The 19689-nt window shown below is 41.1% G+C and overlaps 3 protein-coding genes across 5 annotated transcripts; 2 read left to right on the top strand and 1 right to left on the bottom strand.

The window, feature by feature from the left end:
• Positions 1–697: 697 nt before the first annotated feature.
• Positions 698–3256, bottom strand: snrpb (small nuclear ribonucleoprotein polypeptides B and B1). The gene is made up of 7 exons (XM_048255010.1): positions 3124–3256; positions 2307–2458; positions 2112–2223; positions 1871–2023; positions 1552–1684; positions 1247–1372; positions 698–1084 (listed from the first exon to the last, which is right to left on the bottom strand). The coding sequence occupies exons 1-7, from the start codon at positions 3124–3126 to the stop codon at positions 1047–1049; spliced, it is 717 nt and encodes a 238-aa protein (XP_048110967.1). The 5' UTR covers positions 3127–3256; the 3' UTR covers positions 698–1046.
• A 2649-nt stretch (positions 3257–5905) lies between these two features.
• On the top strand, positions 5906–15730 carry LOC125302644 (E3 ubiquitin-protein ligase RNF182). 3 transcript variants are annotated; one of them, XM_048255945.1, is made up of 4 exons: positions 5906–6122; positions 11111–11222; positions 11702–11770; positions 11859–13665. In XM_048255945.1, exon 4 carries the CDS (start codon positions 11879–11881, stop codon positions 12647–12649), a length of 771 nt encoding a protein of 256 aa, XP_048111902.1. In that variant the 5' UTR covers positions 5906–6122; positions 11111–11222; positions 11702–11770; positions 11859–11878; the 3' UTR covers positions 12650–13665. The 3 variants fall into 3 exon arrangements, 2 of the variants coding, with proteins under 2 accessions (XP_048111902.1, XP_048111901.1); XR_007194945.1 differs by lacking the exons at positions 11702–11770; positions 11859–13665 and adding an exon at positions 13672–15730; XM_048255944.1 differs by lacking the exon at positions 11702–11770.
• Positions 15731–17866: 2136 nt separating this feature from the next.
• zgc:109913 (regulator of G-protein signaling 9-binding protein) lies at positions 17867–19557 on the top strand. Its single transcript, XM_048255790.1, has 3 exons — positions 17867–17943; positions 18480–18716; positions 19034–19557. The coding sequence occupies exons 2-3, from the start codon at positions 18515–18517 to the stop codon at positions 19555–19557; spliced, it is 726 nt and encodes a 241-aa protein (XP_048111747.1). The 5' UTR covers positions 17867–17943; positions 18480–18514.
• Positions 19558–19689: the final 132 nt, after the last annotated feature.

The following is a 19689-nucleotide window of genomic DNA, read 5'->3' as shown; positions in this document are numbered from 1 at the left end:
GAGACATGATGCTCACTAAAATGTTTACCACGTTGGTTTCACTTAGGAAACGCAGTTGATCGTAGGCTACACTGTTCACCGTTTTGAATAGGCCTAGCTATAACCAGCGGTGTAGCGCTAAAATCAGAGGTGGGTAAACTATGAATTCTGTGATCACGGTAAGGTGGACTGCGTAAAGCGGTATCGGATTTTTTTAAAAAGGTATTCAGAATATGGTTCATGATAGTGGAGGTTATCGTCCAATGTTTATGACCATACCAGTGGTATTAAATGGTATATAGTGTACATATTGTGGATGTGGATAATGTGTGATTTTATGTAAAAAGTTGCAATCTTGATAAACTCTTGATAGTTGGACAGTGATTTTTTTTTTTTTTTTTGATAGGTGGATAAACTGTTTACCTTCCACTACAGCCTTGGCTAGAACACGGCTCCTTTCAGAAACCACTAGCCTGGTTTCACCACTAGATGCTCAAATGTTTAACGGTGTACATGTTTCTGTTGAAAATATTTCAAACATTAATATTCTTCAAGTTTGGTCTTAAGTATGCACACCTGCGCCTGGTGCCATCTGAAGGAAAAGTGTATTACAAATAAGAAGATTCTCATGCAAAAGAGAGCTGAAATAAACCAATTAGAGAATCTGCCGTTTTTACCAAGACCCTATGATAAAAGTTTTTAAATAACTATACAAGGGTTAGAAAAAGAAAAAAAGGTTTTAATCTGGTCAAAAACAGGTCAGACATGTAAACATTAACTCAAAACTAAAATCATGTTGGAAGGCAAAGTACTCGAATCAAAATACTAAGTCATTCTACAGTCCTTTCGTTGCCATTAAAGTCACTGTATAAATCAATTCAGTAGTGTTGCAAAACAAACCTGGAACATTCACAAACCAATTTGTCCTTCAGACACTTTTATTTAAAAAACACAAATTACAAAAAAAAACAAAAAAAAAAACAAATCAAACTATACAACAGTCTTATTCAAGATTCCCATTCTCGGCCAAGTAAAATGGATCATGATGACTTCCCGGTTGAGTTTGCTCAGGGTCTGGGAGGACGCATTCCTGGTGGGGGAGGTCCTAAAGTGAGAAGAGAAAAGGGGGAACTTGAGTTTCAGAAGTCTTGAAAGGTTTTATTTTATTTATTTAAACACCTAAACCATTGCATCACTACACACATCACATTTACACAAACACAGGGGAAATACTCTTATTTTAGAGTTCATCCAAAATTGGCCTTACCCCTCATGCCAGGGGGAGGGGGCCTCATGCCAGGAGGGGGCATGCCCATGGGAGCACCACGGCCTGGAGGCATTCCCATCGGAGGGCCCATGGGTGGGCGCATGCCAGGGGGAGGACCCATCATACCTGTGGACAAAGGACCGTTATCTTTTTACTTCAAGAGTGCCAATTCACTGTCCAGTTCACTAAACAATGAACAGGATATGGAAGACCAAAGCCACATGACAACCTTGCATTTAGGTGAAACGATGGTTAAATAAGACAGTGACGACTAATAGCTCTCCAGCAAACAGCAAAATGCCTACCAGGGGGAGGTGCTCCTCTTCCCATGGGTGGCGGAGGTCCTCCTCGGCCAGGTGGATATTGTGTGGGGGCACCTGCAATGCTGGCACCAGCCGCAGCTGCTGCAACCGTGCCACGACCTTGAGGAGTCATCACCTGAGGTGAAAAATGACATCTTAGGCTGGAAGACAATACAGCTGAAATGGCAAAAGTAAAAGGCTGTATATACATTTTGAAACTGGAGCTCAGTCCTGAGGTTGCATCAAGCAGCTTGCCCTGTTGTGCAGCTACAATGATAACAGGAAGGAGAATGACTTATGCAGCACATAAACCCATGCTTACTTGTTGTGATGGGCCACCAACACCTCGAACTGGACCAGCCAAGCCAGCAGGAGCCTGAGGCATTGGAGCTCCAGCGGGTACTCCACGGCCTGCGGCCCTACCAACACCGGGACCTCCGGCCACACCAGCCAGAGGGACACGAGCAATGCCGGTCTGAAAGAGAACCAGACAAGTTTAACACACAGTAAACAGCATTTAATTAAATCAAGGCTCAACCATTCAAATACTACCAAACACCTACATCTTTGGGAGGGGGTCCTTCCACAGTCATGGAGACCAAATTCTCTCCTCTGAGCAGCACAAGACCCAGTACCCTCTTCTCTTCGCGTTCAGGCTGTTTGGAGTTCTTGGGCCTGAAAACAGAAAAGCAGCGGTTAAGGACTGATGGATGTAAAAATCTTATCACATAGGTGTGGTCCATTTTGTCCCTACTTACTTTATCTTCCTGAATTCGTCGCAGTCGCACAAGATTAGGTTCATGTGTTTGTCGAAAGCCTTGAATGTCCCGATGAATATCCGTCCGTCTTGCAATATACACCGCATTCTATAGTCGATGTGTTGCAACATTTTACTGCTTTTGCCAACCGTCTGAAAACAGAATGCATGAATGTACATAAACATACATAGAATTAAATGATAACGTTAATTTAACGAGGATTTAGGCCTTTTTCAATACCAGCAAAACAAACTCAAAACACATACCTACAAGTAACTAACACCCAACGTAAACGTAACGTTGTAAGGAGGAAGCTTAGCAATTTTGCAGCTGGAAACACCTTTTAGAGAGCTGACTTTACATATCGTTCATGATTACATAGGACCAATATACTCCAACACATTTATTCAGAATCGCTCTTATTCATTCGGAATAGCAAATGTTATGGGGTCTTTGATAGTTTGCATGGTTAGCTTATGTTAGCCAAGCACTCCAACTGCAAAGCACAACTTCTAAGAGAATAAATGAAGCACCGCTAAAGGGTGACGACCAAGTACACCACTCCTGTCCATTTGTAACAATGGTCAAATTCTCAAATTCCATGTAGAGTTAATGCACTTCCTGAGCTAAACTAAAGTTGTAAATGCTTCAGCTAACTACGTTACAGACCCGCGACGTTAGTGTGTCGTAGCTAGCTGTTAGCAATCTAGCTAATTCAAATTCAGAACATAAATCCATTTTCTCCCATAAGTACCATGAAAATACGTTAACTATTTCGCCTAAACATAATCAAATAAGTATAAACATAGATTCTCACCATGGTTGCGATTCTGATGGTCCCGATTTAGATCGGATTACACCAGAGAAATCTAAAAATTGACCCGCGAAGAATATTCCGCCGGGTCCCCCTTTATCGTTGAACAAACGGAAGTGATGGTCCGACAAATTAAGCTCGTCCGGAATATCACAGTAGATACTTTGTTCCATCCTGTTTTCCCGAGACGAGAGATCCTCTACCACCAGTAGGCTAGGCTTTGTAGAACTATTACTGAAAGTATGCTTTGCCTAGGCCTAGTTCTATATGAAAATGCTAAAAAAGTTAAAGCCACTTTGTAAGATTAAATGGGATGAGATGAGATCTGTGTATCCCTGTGAGATGAGTTAGAAGGTCTAAAGCCTGCACAAGAAATGTCTTCATTTTAAATAGAAGCAAATCTTGATTAAACTCCTGCAAATAAGCTGGTCAAGAAATTAATAATAAGCAAAAGATTGCTTTCCATTAACTTAAGGTCTAAATGACAGACACAGGTTTTTGATTTCTGACGTAAATTTCTTCATGTTTCTGCCATTTTTTGTTAGGCCTGTCTATTGGGCAGACATAGGCTACATTTTAGGCTACATGAGCAAGTCTTCAATTAGACAAAGCACCAGAAGTAATGACAAGTTATGTTGGAACAGAAAAACACTAGTGCCAGAGTGATGAAATGGTGTGTATGTATGTGTGAGAGAGAGAGAGAGAGAGTGTGTGTGTGTGTGTGTGTGTTCGCTCCTGATGTGCGCATGTTCATGCGTGTGTTTTTGTTCAGTTTATGAATGTGTGTGTGTGTGTTCAGTTATCCCAAAACTGAAACGAAATTAAAGCTTGCATCTAGTAATGTGTAACATTTGTATAAGATTTTGGTAACGCCATCAATTGAATTAGTTATTATACTAAGGAGAGTATTGAATATCTGTTACATATTCTAGTCTTTTCCAAGTGAGCCCTGGCTAAGAAAGGCAGCACCTATTTTAACGCAAAGTACAATCAATCTGAAAAAACAAACTAACAGTTGCGATGGGTGTCAGAGATGTGGAAAGAAGGTAATTGTAAGATCAATAGTTCCTTGAAAATAAGAACAAATACCCCTGCTCTAGTAATATTTGGTATCTCACTCTATTACCAAGAAACCACAAATATGGTTCAAGTTTATTGCTATTGCATTGTGTGAAGAGTGGAACACAGTGGGCTAGAAACTAGCTGGCATGTATGCTAGTCAGTACCAGACAGTGGGTGAATGGGTTGTACAAATATCATCTATGCTATTACTCCAGGAATAAAATGTCTTGATCAGCATTTGGAACTTGCCTCAGTTTACGTTATATGAATAAAATCTAAAACTGACCATATTGGCTTTGACTCTACAGCCACTGTTACCAGATCTGTGTTTTGAGAGTGTATCAATGGCCAGTATAACATTTACAGCATTACTTTCACATTGAATTATCATAGTCACAGATTCATAAAATATGCATGAGGACCCTAGCACCAACAGCACAGTTCTGAAGATGTCCTGCATTATGCCAGTTTGACAGGTCATACCTTATACATGAAGGATGACGATGCTCAGAATTGGTGGGTGGATGCTCTAGAGCAGTGAAGTTTTTACCTGGGACTACAGCCTGCTGCATGGTGCGGTGTGCCACAAAATGATTCAACAACTGCAGAATAACCGTAGCAGTTTAACCTCCGGTGAGCAATATTTCATTTAAAAATCTGTATAAAAAACACAGGTGTTTGAATTATATATTGTCAAGCTATTGTAAATGTTAAATTAGCCAAATACTGACTGACAGACCTTTTCATACATCTCTGAGCCTTGTACATCCTCAGGCCAGGGTGCTTAGTTGTCAAGTGCTTGTAGTTTTTAAGTTTGAAGAGCAATAATTTGGAGGCTTTCACTACTTTGCTTCAGAGGCAGAGCACTTTATTTGCCCAAGAGAGGTCACAATGCAGCACAACAAAAGGGGGTTAAGGCTTTACTTTGCAATCAGCTGGTGTATAGGCATGAGGCAAAAGTAGACATTTGAAAAACTTAAATGAACTCAAGATCAGCCCTGTAACTGAGCATTGCACAGTGTGCATTGAACTAAAAACATGCAACTTTCACTCCAAAATCAGGGACAACCATTGGCTCTATACAAACAAAAAGGAAAAACAGACATACACTTCCACAAAGCAAAGCTTTCAAGAATTCAAGTGAGTGAAAAAATCAGAACAGCATTTCAACAGCCAGACTTTCCTGACTGTTCGTTTGATGGCAGTGACAGTTAGTGGATTATGCAAGGGAAGTTCATATTGGACATTTGCCTATGGCACATTTCATACATGCAGCAGCAGGCATTCAAGAAAGAAAATGTGTGATTTATTTATGTACATTTGTGAGTAATGGAGGGAGGTAGGACATGGGAGGCCCCAGAGTTGCATGTTTAGCTATGGCCATTGTACCAAGGCTAACGTCAGTTATCCACTTGTGATCTACTGTAAACATCAAAGATGTAAACAGGGCCAATGATTTTCCTAAAAAAATGCATCCATTGTTCAGTAGTGGCTATGCTCTCATTTGGTGGTCTAATCAAGGTGTCTCAAGCAATCTTTAGCCTGTATAATTTTACAGCAAAAACATTGCAGCATTTTATCTCTATTCTCATTTTGCCATCTCCCAAACTTTAAGAAGTGTTTTGATTAGTTTATGTGGTCAAAGAATACACTGACTGTCAGTCAAGTCTTCTAGGGGGCTGCATGCACTAGGTCCTGTTGCCACAGCAACCAGAGGAGAAATCAGTGCAGGTTGTGATGCTCCAGCACTACCGCATTGAGGGGGATGGAGGGATAGCAGTTCCATTCGGGCAGATGGGACCTCAAGACCGCCAGTGACTCACCGACAGCAAGCGACAGAACGGGATAAAAATAATGGAGCGATAAGGTGCAGTTACTTCGGACCTTGACAAAAGACACAAGCATAAGGAAGAGTGTCGACCTACATACGAGAACTAAGGGTGAGTGCACAAAACTGCGGCGAATATTGGCTCGTGCATCGAATATTGGGTCCAGTATATGCTGCAGCCAAAGGGTAATGTGAATTCAGAATTAATTACATTAAATAATCATTAAGTCATGGTCATCATTCTGGCAATTTCGCATTGTTAAAACGCCATCGACTGGTTCCTTAACGGTATAGCTTAGGCTACTGTAAAAAAAAAAAAAAAAAAGCAAAGTGTAGTCTACACTATAGGCTATGTGAACGTTTTAACAAAATTTCATTTTATTCTACTATGATGTCCCTGAGTTTTTCTTTACAACAAATTAGCTGACTGATTTTATTTATTTGGCAATGTGTGTTGCCTCCTAACGCAGCGTCTGATAAAATATTTGTTTGTTTCAGAGCGACCAAATAACGGGCTTAGATATGTTACTGATGCATGAAAGGTGCGACCAACAGGCTTCCCAACATGTAGGATAGGCTACCCGGGGAGTCCATTTTTGATGGCATTCACGCAACCCCCCAGAGACTAGATAAAATCTTTGTCAACAACAACTGCAGTGTAGGGCTAATTGTAGCAGTAACCTGTGGCTGCGTTAAAATGTTCCTTGACTAATGTAGCTTATACGCTCAATCTAACATTTGGGGAAATAGGGTATATGGGAGTACTGAACTTTAGGCTTATTTATTTCTAAATGTTTGTTTTTTTCAACAGCTCTAACCAACAAGAAATCCTTTAGGCCAAATATATGGGACTTAAAACTATAGCCATGGAATTTGAAACCAGCCTCAAAGTCCAGTCTAAACTGAATTCATATGCCTAATGGAAATCCCATGTGTTGGGCTGAAACCTTTGTGCAGTAATGAAGGATTATATCTTCATTTGATAGTAAGATTGATATGATATAGCCTACACTTGACATTTAACCTTGACACAAATTGTGCAACTAAAGAATGCAACCAAAAAAGACTCTATGTCTGGCAATGTTGAGGCTGAGGTTATTTGACAGTTTCAAGATCTGAATTACATGTCAGACTCAGTGTGTTCATTATAGCAATTATATCAATAACTATATCAAATTAATTGTATGGTTGAAAGTCAGAATAGAAATACATGAAAGAAGTAGAAATATGGATAGAATCAGTCATGTATTTTTTTCTTTTACAATTAAATAATTACAGAAAAGTTTAGCTTATGATTCTCCAAGCCACAGCATCAGCCATCTATTACAACATTGCACACATTTGCTAAAAGAAATGCATAAAGTTTGTCCAAGTCCTTTATTTTGTCTAGATCTTTAGTGATGACCTTGTGTGTTTCAAAAGAAGAGGAGTATAAATGCCTCTTTGTATACTCTGAGATAGAATTAGTGTCAACCTGTCCTATAAAGCTTATAGAAATAAGTGACTTCCTCCCAGTGTAGATCGATTGACATAATCCATTATAATGAGTGAAGATGCTCTTTGTACACTTGAATATGACAATGACACTTAATCTTTTAAAACCCTCCATGTAGGAAAATATCAGAATGAATGAAGGGCATATAAGACAGAGTAAGCCTGATTTTTTTCTAAGGATTTTATATTGATTCACACAGGCAAAGCCAGTGTGCAATTACATTAAAGCTCTCAACAAAATCCTTTAAAGCATGCAGTGTAGTCATTCATTAGTCCTTTTGTTATTAGTGATTATTTTGTAATGTGGGGCAACAAGCTTCTTAAACAGCAGGCTTCAATCGGTCCCTATCCCAATGTCAAAAGCAAAAGAAATTAATGGCCCAGAATTCTGTCTGTCATAATATTTTTGCTCTTTCTTTGGTGAACTCGTTTCATATTCTGAGTCTTTGGATATTTCATGTGTGCCTTACATGATAGATCACCTAACACAGCTTCAGTAATTGCTCTCAATGGCCTTCCAGCCCTAGTCCAAAATGGATTGGCCAGTCTTTCGATCAAGACATTATCGTAATTGTGTCAAGAGAGGTTATTGTTTCGGTAAGTCATCTTGAACCATGTATTTCTGCCTGAAATGAATGCTGTGGTGAAATTAATTCCCAGCACTGTGGTGGTAATTGTCTTGTCTGTAGGCTTTATATTTTAAGCCATTAGGAAAATGTGTGGTGACATGAAGTTATACTGGCAATGCTGCAAATCAAATGCTTGCCTGCTTGTAAATAATGAATTAGGTAGCCCGCATGCTACAATCAAGAATCTGTAATCACTTTTTTAATCTACTTGTCTATTCGAGTGAACAAAAAGATTGTATCAGCTCTTGAATCCTAAAATAAAAATCCTCTTGATTCATGAATTGAACTTTAATTTTGAAACTCTATGAATAACAAAATCCAAACATTTTGTCATTTTTGTAGTCAGATGCTCAGATGAATGAAAAGGAAATGAACAAGCTGGCTTGCATTCTGCAAGTAAGGCAGATCATTTTTATCATAATCAGACTGCATATGTGTTGCCCTGCCTCTTTAAAAGAATCACACCTCAGAATAGTCCTTCGCACGAGGAGGTGGCTGATGTCATTTTTGCTTACCACAGGACAGGGACACAGATGGTGTTTGCTTGTTTTTCTGCCATCCAGCTGGCATAACTGTACCTCCACCTCAGTGGCTGAGGCGCCATGCTAGACTGGGTGCTACAGGTGCTCTCTCCGCACACTACATGAAAAGGCCTCAGTAAAACCCCATAATAATAGCCTTTTAGTGCAGAGCATTAATTTACATTCCCCTATGTGTTAGAAAGTACAGATGAATGGTTTGGTTGTTGTTTGGCTGTGGGGATTGAAAAACATCTCTTTTGGCTAGTGGGTCAGTTGGCATGATGGTGCTTCCTGCCAACCTGATGCACATGAGTGGATATCAGCATGGGATTGGGAAGCAAATAAGCTCAAGTGGATGGATGCATTGTTGGGGAATAAAATTGCCATGTTTTCCTTCAAATTACTTCTTAAGTCTTGCTGACCTCATCTAGATAATGTACAGTGGACATTTAAAAAGCAGTTTCATAAATATTTCCATGGCTAGTCAGTTGTCATGCCATGCAGAAATCATGTCATGCGTGTAGGTTTAAGCTATGCTCTTGAAACGACACAAAGCAATGCATTTTTAATAGATAATGTCAGACACCAAACAGGACGAGGACCACAAAAGCGTCACGTTAGAAAGTTTATTTAAGGGTTGGGGGTTACAGGGGTTTCAGGGGTTCCGGGAGTTCCAAGAGTCTGCGTGTGTGTTCCCCAATAGCCGAGCAGCAATGGCAGGAGCTGGATGATCCGGGAAGTCCTGGGGAAACACACACACAACAGCAATTGAAACGGGCAGCAGTACAGTCAAGGGCTAGGCTGTATTCAGAGAAGAGAGACGGAAGGCAGGTCAAGATTACCGGGCTGGAGATCAAAGAAGTAGTCGAGCAGGTCTGGGTTCACAGGCAAAGAGTCAGAGTCGTTTTCCAAGACAGGCAGGTAACTGGTGCGGGTTTGCAGACGATCTGACAAGTGTGGACTGAAAAGCAAGGCTTTAAATACAGGGCATGATGAGTGGTGAATGCAGTGCAGCTGGTAGGTAAACGAGGGTGAGGCAGAGCAGAGCAGGAACAGGTGGAGGTCATCAGACTTCAATCAGCGCGTGTTACCAGGCAGAGAGAGAGCTCATGACAGATAATGAATTAGACACTGGCCTTTCTCACACGCTTTGTCCAGTCCTTCTTCCTACATCAAAAAATGACCCACTGGTGTACCCTCAACCAAATTGTCTCGTCCTATTTATATATCTCCATCCTTCTCATTGAAGGCCCTTGGAGACAGGCTCCAATGTGAGGTGACAGTCACAGTCATCGGGTCTGTGGTGTTCCTCTCCTATCTGAAAATGCTACAATTGTGGATATGCGTGTTGTGTGAGGGCTTGTATGTCTAATCATTGTCTTGAGATTGTCTAAACACATCTTGTGGGAAGGAGTTTGACTTTCTCTCTCTCTCTCTCTCTCTCTCTCTCTCTCTCTCTCTCTCTCTCTCTCTCTCTCTCTCTCTCTCTCTCTCTCTCTCTCTCTCTCTCTCTCTCTCTCTCTCTCTCTCTCTCTCTCTGTGTGTGTAAGAGAGAGGATGTGTTATATAAAGCTTGCTGTGTATCCAGCCCCACAAGCCTGCTATTTATAGACTCAGTTCAAATTCTAACAACCTGCGCTCAGTGAGACAGAGGAAGAAAGACGGAGGAGGAGAGGAGAAGAAAGTGTTGCATAATACTTAAACAGAAAGGCAAAGAATCAGAACTCTTTATTTGTAGTGAATTCCGTGTCACCCCTCACCCGTCATCTGTCTTTTGTTTTGTTTTTCTGTCTGCCGCTATGTGACATTGTGCTTTGATTAATTCCTCTCAATGGAGCATGACTAATTCAGAGTGATAGTGATACACACATCCATTGAGATTGAATGGTATCACCACAGCCGAGCAATATTACATACCGAACCATGTCATCTTGTTGTGTCCAGTGTCTCCAGCTTTATTATCAGCATGGGTGCACACTGCTTGTCTTGTCTTCTGTCAAGAACAAATAATTAGATGGAGGATTTGTTGATGTGTGTGCGCTTTTTACAACCATAAATTCCACAACTCTTTTCTTACATGGAGGACCACAGTTTCCTTGTATGACATTACAGGCAGCTTGTCCCTGAAGGGGCTTTTAAGTGATGGATGGAGAGGACAGAGGTCCAAGGAGAACAGGAAAGGTATTCCAGATTTATGTGGAATTGTGAGATACGCACGCAAAGGGCTCAGACAGATCAAGTGTGCGATGTCCGTTCTTATCATTTTACGAGCAATGCGACTGAAATGAATAACTGAGAAATAGAATATTCTCCTAAAGGTCATTTCAGTGGAAGGAGGATAGATTTCAATGTTTTCTAGGTTTTCAATGAATTTCTAATAATAATTCCATTGCTGCATGTTTCTGTGGTCATCCTAAATGATGTTTTTTTCCCACTGTATTTTCTTTTTCTTTTAGAGAGGATTAATCCCACTCATCCTGAAGGTCTTGGGGTCACAACTCAACCGGACATCTGAATATGAGCTGGACTTTTTTAAGATTGAACACAGGTTTCATTTTAACATGAGATGTAAGCAAACTTATCAACTTAATGTAAAACTTACCAAGTTCATGTCAAGTAAATGCAGCCGTCAATGAAGACTAAATCTGGATACAGCCTTATCAGTGGCTCAGCTACTGATTTCAAAACAATGAGAATTAGAAGTAACAGGTTACCAGCCAATGTGTTATTAAGAAGGCAACCTACCATAGACTGACAGTAATGTTACCTGTGATAGAGTTTCAGATGTTTCTGAATGCTGATTAGGTATTCACTGTCTTCCTGATAAATGTAAATTTAATCGGAACACAGACGCATGCTTCACTGTGCATATTCCTGAATATCAGTATATCAATCAGAATATCAATGTTCATTTCAGGGTATTGTTGACCACTGGCAACATATCAGGGCCTCGTTAGAAAAGTCTTTGAGTGCCATAATTTGTCAAGACTGTCTCCTCCTCTTAAACTGTTGATGTAAATTGTTCAGGCTGTGTTTGTTTTTAAAAGATCATGTCAAGACTTGAAATCTCTCCAAACTAATTGTGCATCAGGGAATAACTTCCAGGGAAACCGTGTGTGAGTTTTTTTTTGGTATTGCCATATTTGTTTGTGGCCTGGTGGCTACATTCCATTAGCTCACCATTAATCCCCCCAATCCTCCCAGCCACCACCCACTGTCTCAGGATGAGCCAAAAGCTGGATCTCGAGGTGGAGAGCCCACAGCCTCTCATCTACACCTTGGAGGAGCTTGAATGCAAGATCTGCTACAACCGCTACGACACCCGCACTCGCAAGCCCAAGGTGCTGAGTTGCACGCACCGCGTCTGTGCCAAATGCCTAAAAAAAATTGTAGAGACTGGCGAGTCCTCCCCAAGCATCATCAGCTGCCCGTTCTGCCGCCACGAGACCCACGTCCCGGACGAGGAGATCTGGCTCCTGAAGGACGACAGCAACATTCTGGCCATCCTCGCCTACCAGGACCAGGCCAGGAAAAGCGGCTCGGTCACTCCCGGCGAGGTGCTCCTCACCCCCAACAGCCTGAGTGGGGGCGGCTGCGGTGGCGGCGGAGGCGGGGGGGACCAGTCGCACAGCTCGTCCGACTGCCTGGTCATCACCATCATGGAGGTGCCGGGCGAGTCACAGTCTTCGGACACCATGAGTATGCTCAACATGGTGCGCCTATACCGCCCGCCCAGCCTGGACTCGTTGCCTTGCCACCTGCCCATCCAGAAGTGCCGTATGTGGACGTCACGCACCATCCCCCGCTTCCTCATCGGTTTCCTCTGCCTGATCTACTTCAGCTCGCTGCCGCTGGGCATCTACCTGCTGATGATCCAGCAGCTCACGCTCGGGGTGATCCTGGTCAGCCTCGTGCCCTCCACGCTGGTCCTGTGTGTCTTCTACGGCTTCTGCCAGTGCCTGTGCCATGAAATCATGGAGGCTATTGCTACATAATGTGAAGAGTCACTCGTCGGGGAGTCGGTGTCTGTCGTAGTGACTCATAGCGAGACCTGTAAAGACTAAGCCAAATCACTGATGCATATCTGCCCCCTTATCCCATCCCCAATGCCCCTCTCCTGTTAATCCAGAGTATACCAGCACTGAACAGAAAATTCTTCATAATCCACTTTGTATGCAGGGCTATTCACAGTGGACTGTGACAGTTGGGATAACCTGTGAAAGGACGACCATGACTAATGGTTTTATATAGAGCTCAACCTGTATCAGACAGCTGTCATTTTTGTGTTTGTAACAGCTCACCACTATGGGCTATAACTGTGAGTGCTCAGCTGTTGTTGAAGAGAACATGGTCTTATCACATACTGGCAGTTAAATGTAGTATATTAAATATTTCCTTGGTAGAATTACTGTCTACTTTTGGTCAAATTACTTTATGGAAATACATATTATAAGGATGTGCTAAAGCATAATCACCTTGTATGCATTTGACGTTTCTAGTTGCCTTTGTAAGGCATGTCTATGCCCAAGTACTTGTACTTTTAATGTTGTGTTAAAAATGTGTACGTCATTGCAAATGGAATGGACAAATAATACCTTCAAACCGCCTAAACTGTTACTAGATATTCAATAAAGAATCAAAACAGTGTGTTAAATTTGCTGATATCACTTTGGTGAACTTAGGCACGTAACGCCATTTCAGTGTTAGACAGATCTCACTAGACACTGAGAGCACAGTGTTCTCAGTGGTATCTGTTCTTATGGAAAATCTCATGTGATTCATTATAAAATCAAAACAAGTGCCATGTTAGGTAACGAGATCAGGGAGTAGGGAAGCGTCGAGGTTGTTCCACAGATATTGTAAGTCAGTGAACGGTCCTTGTGAAGCTGCACACAGCTTCAAGAAATTGAAGCAAAACAATGTGAACCTCCTAAAATATATCTGTCACTCAGTACTTTTCACAGTAACTGCAATACTAACTTTTCCAAACTGGCCTGCGTTGCTCCTGTCTCTTTAGATGTTGCTTCTACAGTCTCTTTTGCTGCCCTCAGATGTCTATCTATGCCCAGCGTGGACCTTGGCTGAGATGCTTAGTCGGTTGACTATCGGCTTTTAGCCTTTTCACTGAGAGGACGCTTTCTGGTGTCGCAGGTGTGAGACTGTACCTTTAGTGCGTGACGGGGAGTGTTGCTGATTAGCCTTTGTGGGCCATTCACACTACACTCCCCTCAAACTCCTGAAGTTCTCCTCCACCAATGCTCCTCCCAGTGATTAGGTTGTCCATCTCTGCTGGGCAGCGGGGATATTACGCCAGAGAGGGTATGTCTACAGGGGGTCCGGCTGCAGTGTTGACATCCTTTGGTCTGCTATCCATGGTGTCTGTCCATCACAACAGCTGACAGCACAGTTAGGCTACCAGTCTGCTTCGGCCTCACCTTCGATATCCACCTGGCTACAGACAACCGCACATCCACACCATGGTCTTCTATGCATGATGCCTGTCCATCACAATGCAGTGTGGCTTCCAGTCTGCTTTCGACTCTCCACTGTCCTGCAGAGAAGTGAATCCCATCCACCAAAAGACTACTATGCTGGAAAGTTCAACATCAACAAGAGGTGACAGAACAGGCCTGGATTTAATCAAAGTGGCCATGATAAATGCTAGATCTCTAGCAAATAACATATTTATTCTGAATGATTTGTTCACCTCACCTAAACTTGATATGTTGTTTATTATGGCGACTTGGCTGAATGTTGTTGAGTCTTGTTCTCTTAGCTCTTGCCACCACATTGCACTTAGGCTACTTCAACTCCCCAAGGACAACTGGGTGAGGAGGGGGAGGAGTGCAAACTATTTTCAAGAAAAGTTTTAATTGTATGCAATTGTCATCGATGTTCAATTCCAGTTTTAAACTGAATGTTTGTGTTTGATCGAGCTCACCCATTGTTGTTTGCTGTGATCTGCCAACCACCAAAATATAACATACTTCATTATTGACTTTTCTGATTTTTTAGCTGGAATTATGCCAAAATATGACAGGGTTTTAATTGTAGGAGAGTTTAACATGCTTGCTGTCCTTCTAAGCTGATGGTTTTAAGATGTTTGACACTAATAGGAGAGTTTAAAGTGTATTGACTTTTTTAATGTTGTACAATCTGTAGCGGGTGAAGGTCTTACACATAAGCATGGACAAACATTAGATTTTCTATTATCATGTGGTCCTGATATACTTAAGGATTGATGTGTGCAATGCAGTTTTCTCTTATCACATGTCTGTTTTATTTGAGATTGCCCTCCCTTGTTGTGTGAAACCATGTGCTTTAACTTGTCATTGACACACATTTAAGCAGTCCTCTGCTACCCAATTCTCAGATGCTTTCCAACATGCTATTGAGACTCATTGCCCGCCCCTGACTGTACTGAGGAATTAACCTCACTTCTTTATTCAACTTCCAAAAACATCTTGGATGCTGAAAACCATGAGAACTAATTCTAATTCTGAACTGTGATTAAATGACATTACTTGGAGTTGTGTGGCTAGGCGAGAAGGCTGAACACAAGTGGAAAAAAGACAAACTGCAAGTGTCTTATGACACAGCTGGTGTCTATATATAAAGATCATTTAAAAAAAACTGTTATAAACCTCATGTACTTTTTAGTTTTATTAGGCCTAACTCTTTTAACCCCTTAAGACTGAAATCCTAATATTAGGAATAATGCTGCTTAGATAGATAGCTTTTTGAGTCCATATGTCATGAACACATCTCCCCATTAACCTCACATCACTGGCTTCCTGTACATTATAGGATTAACTTCAAGATATTTCTGTTAATTTATAAATGTTTGGAAGGTCAAGACACCACCTATCTCTTAGACCTGTTAAGGTATACCCCAGCAAGACCAATCAGATTCTCTAATCAATTTATTTTGACTGTCCCCAAAACCAAAATATTGACATTGTGCTTTTTCAGCTTCTCCAAACTTTGGAATAATCTGCCCCTTCAGATTGGCCCACTTTGACCAATCTTAAAGGAATTATCCGGAGTAAAATGCACTTTAGATCAATTTACGGATGATTGGGAGTACATCCGTTGAGTTGACATCAAAATAATGTCATTCGGATGTGTTTTGAGAAAGTTCGATTTTACCGTTTTTAGTCAAAACTCGTTAGCCTGGAAGCGACCAGGACATGTCATTTCGCCGCCACAAAACGCTATTTTTATACCTCTTCTACAGTTCCAAACAACATTACACTTACGTGGTAGTGAGTAGAGGGTCCCTAAAGCCAAACCGAAGTATCCCGAGGTCTGTAGCGTTTTGTAGCGTTTTGAAATGACATGCCCTGGTCACTTCCAGGCTAACGAGTTTTGACTAAAAACGGTAAAATCAAACTTTCTCAAAACACATCCGAATGAAATGATTTTGATGTCAACTCAACGTACAGTATGTACTCTCAATCTTCCGTAAATTGATCTAAAGTGCATTTTACTCCGGATAATTCCTTTAAGTCCCACAAAAAATCATTTTTATTCTTAAGCTTTGAATCTATTTTAAGAGTTGGCCCTGTTATCTTCTTGTTGGCCTCTTTTTATTTTTTTTTATCTCATTATTATTAGTAGAAGTATTATTTACTTGACTTACTTATTATGTTATTTTGTATTATTATGTAATTATATTTATATTATATAATAGGCCTACATATATTATGTATTATTATGTATTTTCTGATTATGTGTTGTGTCTTTATGATAATAGTTATGATTTTATTTTTTTTTAATTTACAGCACTTTGGTCAACTGCTGTTGTTTTTAAAAGTGCTGTGTAAACAAACTGACATTGACATTGAGAATAATAATTTAAAAAAATCTATATAATTTTTTTTATTTTAGATTAACACAATATAGGGTCATCTTTATCTCAAGATAGTGAAAAAAACAATAAAAATGAAATAAACAATTTCAGCTTCCGAGAAACTTAACCATCTGTTCTATGGTGTACTGTTGTAGAACATTCAAAAATCTTCAGTGACACATAGAAAAAAAAAGTTAACACACCATGTTTTGGGAGACAGGACTTGAAAGATGTTTCGAAATGTCTCAGAGCAAATGCAGTGTTTAATGTGAAAAGGTATGCTCCAAAAATCACGGTTTCATTTATGTATCCTTATAAATTGCGTCCAAGATAATGTTACTGATCAGTTAGAGAATCATGAAATCTGGCTGTAGGTGCACGTTCTAAAATGAATATATCCAAAGAATGCCAGGCAAAAGACAAATGAATATTTGGTCCAAACCGACCTTTCAAAATGATCTTTTTTGAGGCAGTCAATGTCGCCATTAACATTCTTTTAAATTAGGCATAATGTCAGTAATTCGCTAATAAAAATAAACCTGGACATAAAGGGATATCAACCATCAAAAATGTTGAAAGTGTTGTAGCCATATACTTCCAAAACCTTAAAATGAGCGGGCATTCCCAAAACATATCCATATATATTCCCTATAGAGTCTTATCACAGAATTTGTCATTTGACAATTTCATTGAACAAGTTATGTAGGCCCTATGGACAAGCTTAAAGTATATTTACTGATAAGCCAGGCATTGATTTTACTTTTTTACAAGTTTGTAATGTGACAAACTATTCTCCACCTCTCACAACTTTTCAAGGCATATTTAAGCATTATAAATGTGCCATAAGATAAATGTAATCACACTTAAAATTGAATAGCAATATGATCCCAGGGACTTGGGTCGTACATCCAGAGCCAGCGTGAGAGCTGATGTTTGCTGTGTTAATATGCTAATATTAGAGTGGTTGCGCTGGAGACACTACACACGGGAGCACACCTGTTGCATCATGGATAGAAGTGACATGTGGCTTTCAAACAAGCACAAGGGTTCAACGAAGGATCTGTCCACTGTGCTCCCAGGGGACCATATCTCCCTCATAAACGGCTGAACACCACACACACACACAGTTAAATCAGAATATTCCAAGGGAGCACTATAGTGATTCAATCTTCTGCACTTCTGAGAAAAGCCATGGATATTTCAGCCCCCTATTAGTGTCATGCTCAGAGGCTCAGAGGCATCAGCTGTCTTGACTGGCCTAATTGAAACCCAGCTCCCAGAGGAGTGACTCCTACCCATACATCAGAAGGGAATATTGGAGGGTGTGTGGAAAGCAGCGACAAAGTGTTCAGAGTGGGGAGCTTCAGAGTTGTCCATGCGAGGGATTGTCAGTTTCACAGACGCCACAAGATATTAGATACACCAGCATAAACCGAGGTATGTGATTATATTTATTCAAAACAATTTTGGATATTTCAGTGCATGCATGTGTCCATTTATACTGGGAATATAATAGAAATATTTTATAGAGATGAAAACAGGCTGGCAACACCGAATGTGACACATGAAGGACAAATCACTTGTAATCACTTTTTTCTCCCCAGAATAATAGGGTTTGCACAGATGTGAATCAATTCACATATATTGTGATCAATATCCATGTAAAGTTAGGCCTACCTCAACAAATACGATCCAAAATCTTTTTTATATACTCTGCATTTGAGAACGTCTACTGTAGGCCTACTTTGTGATGGAAAGATCCTTAAGGTTGATGAGATAAATTACAAATGTGTAAGGGTGACAGTTTGAATAGGTTTCAAAAAAACTATGAATTGATATCCAGGCTCTGAGCCATTTCTGATGCATTTTGTCACGTCATTTGAATGTTAGTGTACCCTGATATCAAATGAACACACACAAATACATGTTAATTGAAACCCAGGCTCTGGGCCATTTCTGATGCATTTTAACAGGTAATTTGAATGTTGAAAGTATACCCCGATATCAAATGAATCACTGGCGACGATCAGTAGGAGAGCTGCAAGCCAGGCGGCGGCAGGTGACCGAGTGTGAGCAGGCACTGGCAGCCCTGAGCAAAGTGACTGCCTGCTTCCAGCAAATGGCCTCCTCCCTGGGGAGTAATACGGACGGCAGTGGCCTCAGGGAAGAACTGGCAGAAATCAGAGCGATGGCTCACCGGATCTACACGGGTAACCTGTATCAGGCATCTCAAAACATACTCTGAGTCTATATGCTAGAGGACAGTCAGTGTAATATTCTGCATCAGAGGCAGTCTGGTGTTTTAGACAAAACAATCTAGATTCAAAAGGAATCTTTCAAAATGATAAACGTTTACTAATGGCAAGAAAATAGCCATTGCTTTCCTATACTAAAGTGTCAAATGTATGATGTGTAGTGTCATGTTTAAGCGTATGACCAACTAAGCCAGGAGAAAACTGATATTGCCTACTTCCCCCTCATGTTGTTCATAGGCTATATCATATGCTTCTTCACCCATTTACCACAGGGTTGCATAGAAGACTCATAGCACTGCTGACAGAAACGGAGCAGGCCCAGGAGGACAGAGAGCAGGTGGAGCGCCTTTGGGTACTGTTCCTGTCTGGCCTAGAGACCTTTCAGAAGGACCTCCGCAAAACAAGCTCCTTGCAAGAGCTGTTCCCACTTACTCAGCGTCGCGACCGTAGCGCCCTGGTAAAGACAGGCTACTCTGGGGAATCTGAGGTTGCGGCTCGCGCCGCTACGGTCCAGACACCCTGGGTGTGTGTAGAGGATGAACCATGCCCCGACCTGCAGACACAAATCTCAAGGATGGACTCTCTGCTGCAGGAGATGCTGCAGAGGGTCAATGTGCCCGTGTGGACAGTGGAGGCCACACAGAAGGCCTGGGTGGAGGTTGAGAAGGAAGAGCAAGAGGAGGATGAAACGCTAGAGGACTTGATGCAGGTAGAGGTGGTATCACAAGACAGCGTTACAGGCTGCTGCCACCATTTAAACTGCAGGTTAAGCTGCCTACTCTGTTTACTTAGTTAACCTAGCCTTGAAATAGACAAGTGTGTGTGTGTGTATAAATATGCTTGATGGTGTTTTAAGCCCTCAATGTCATCTTCCAGGCAGCACGGCCACCGTTGACTTAAAGGCAATGTCATCTTCCAGGCAGCGCTG

This window comes from Alosa alosa, chromosome 10, assembly GCF_017589495.1.
Source record: "Alosa alosa isolate M-15738 ecotype Scorff River chromosome 10, AALO_Geno_1.1, whole genome shotgun sequence".
Taxonomy (NCBI): Eukaryota; Metazoa; Chordata; class Actinopteri; order Clupeiformes; family Clupeidae; genus Alosa; species Alosa alosa.
This window is presented reverse-complemented; position numbering and strand designations above follow the sequence as displayed.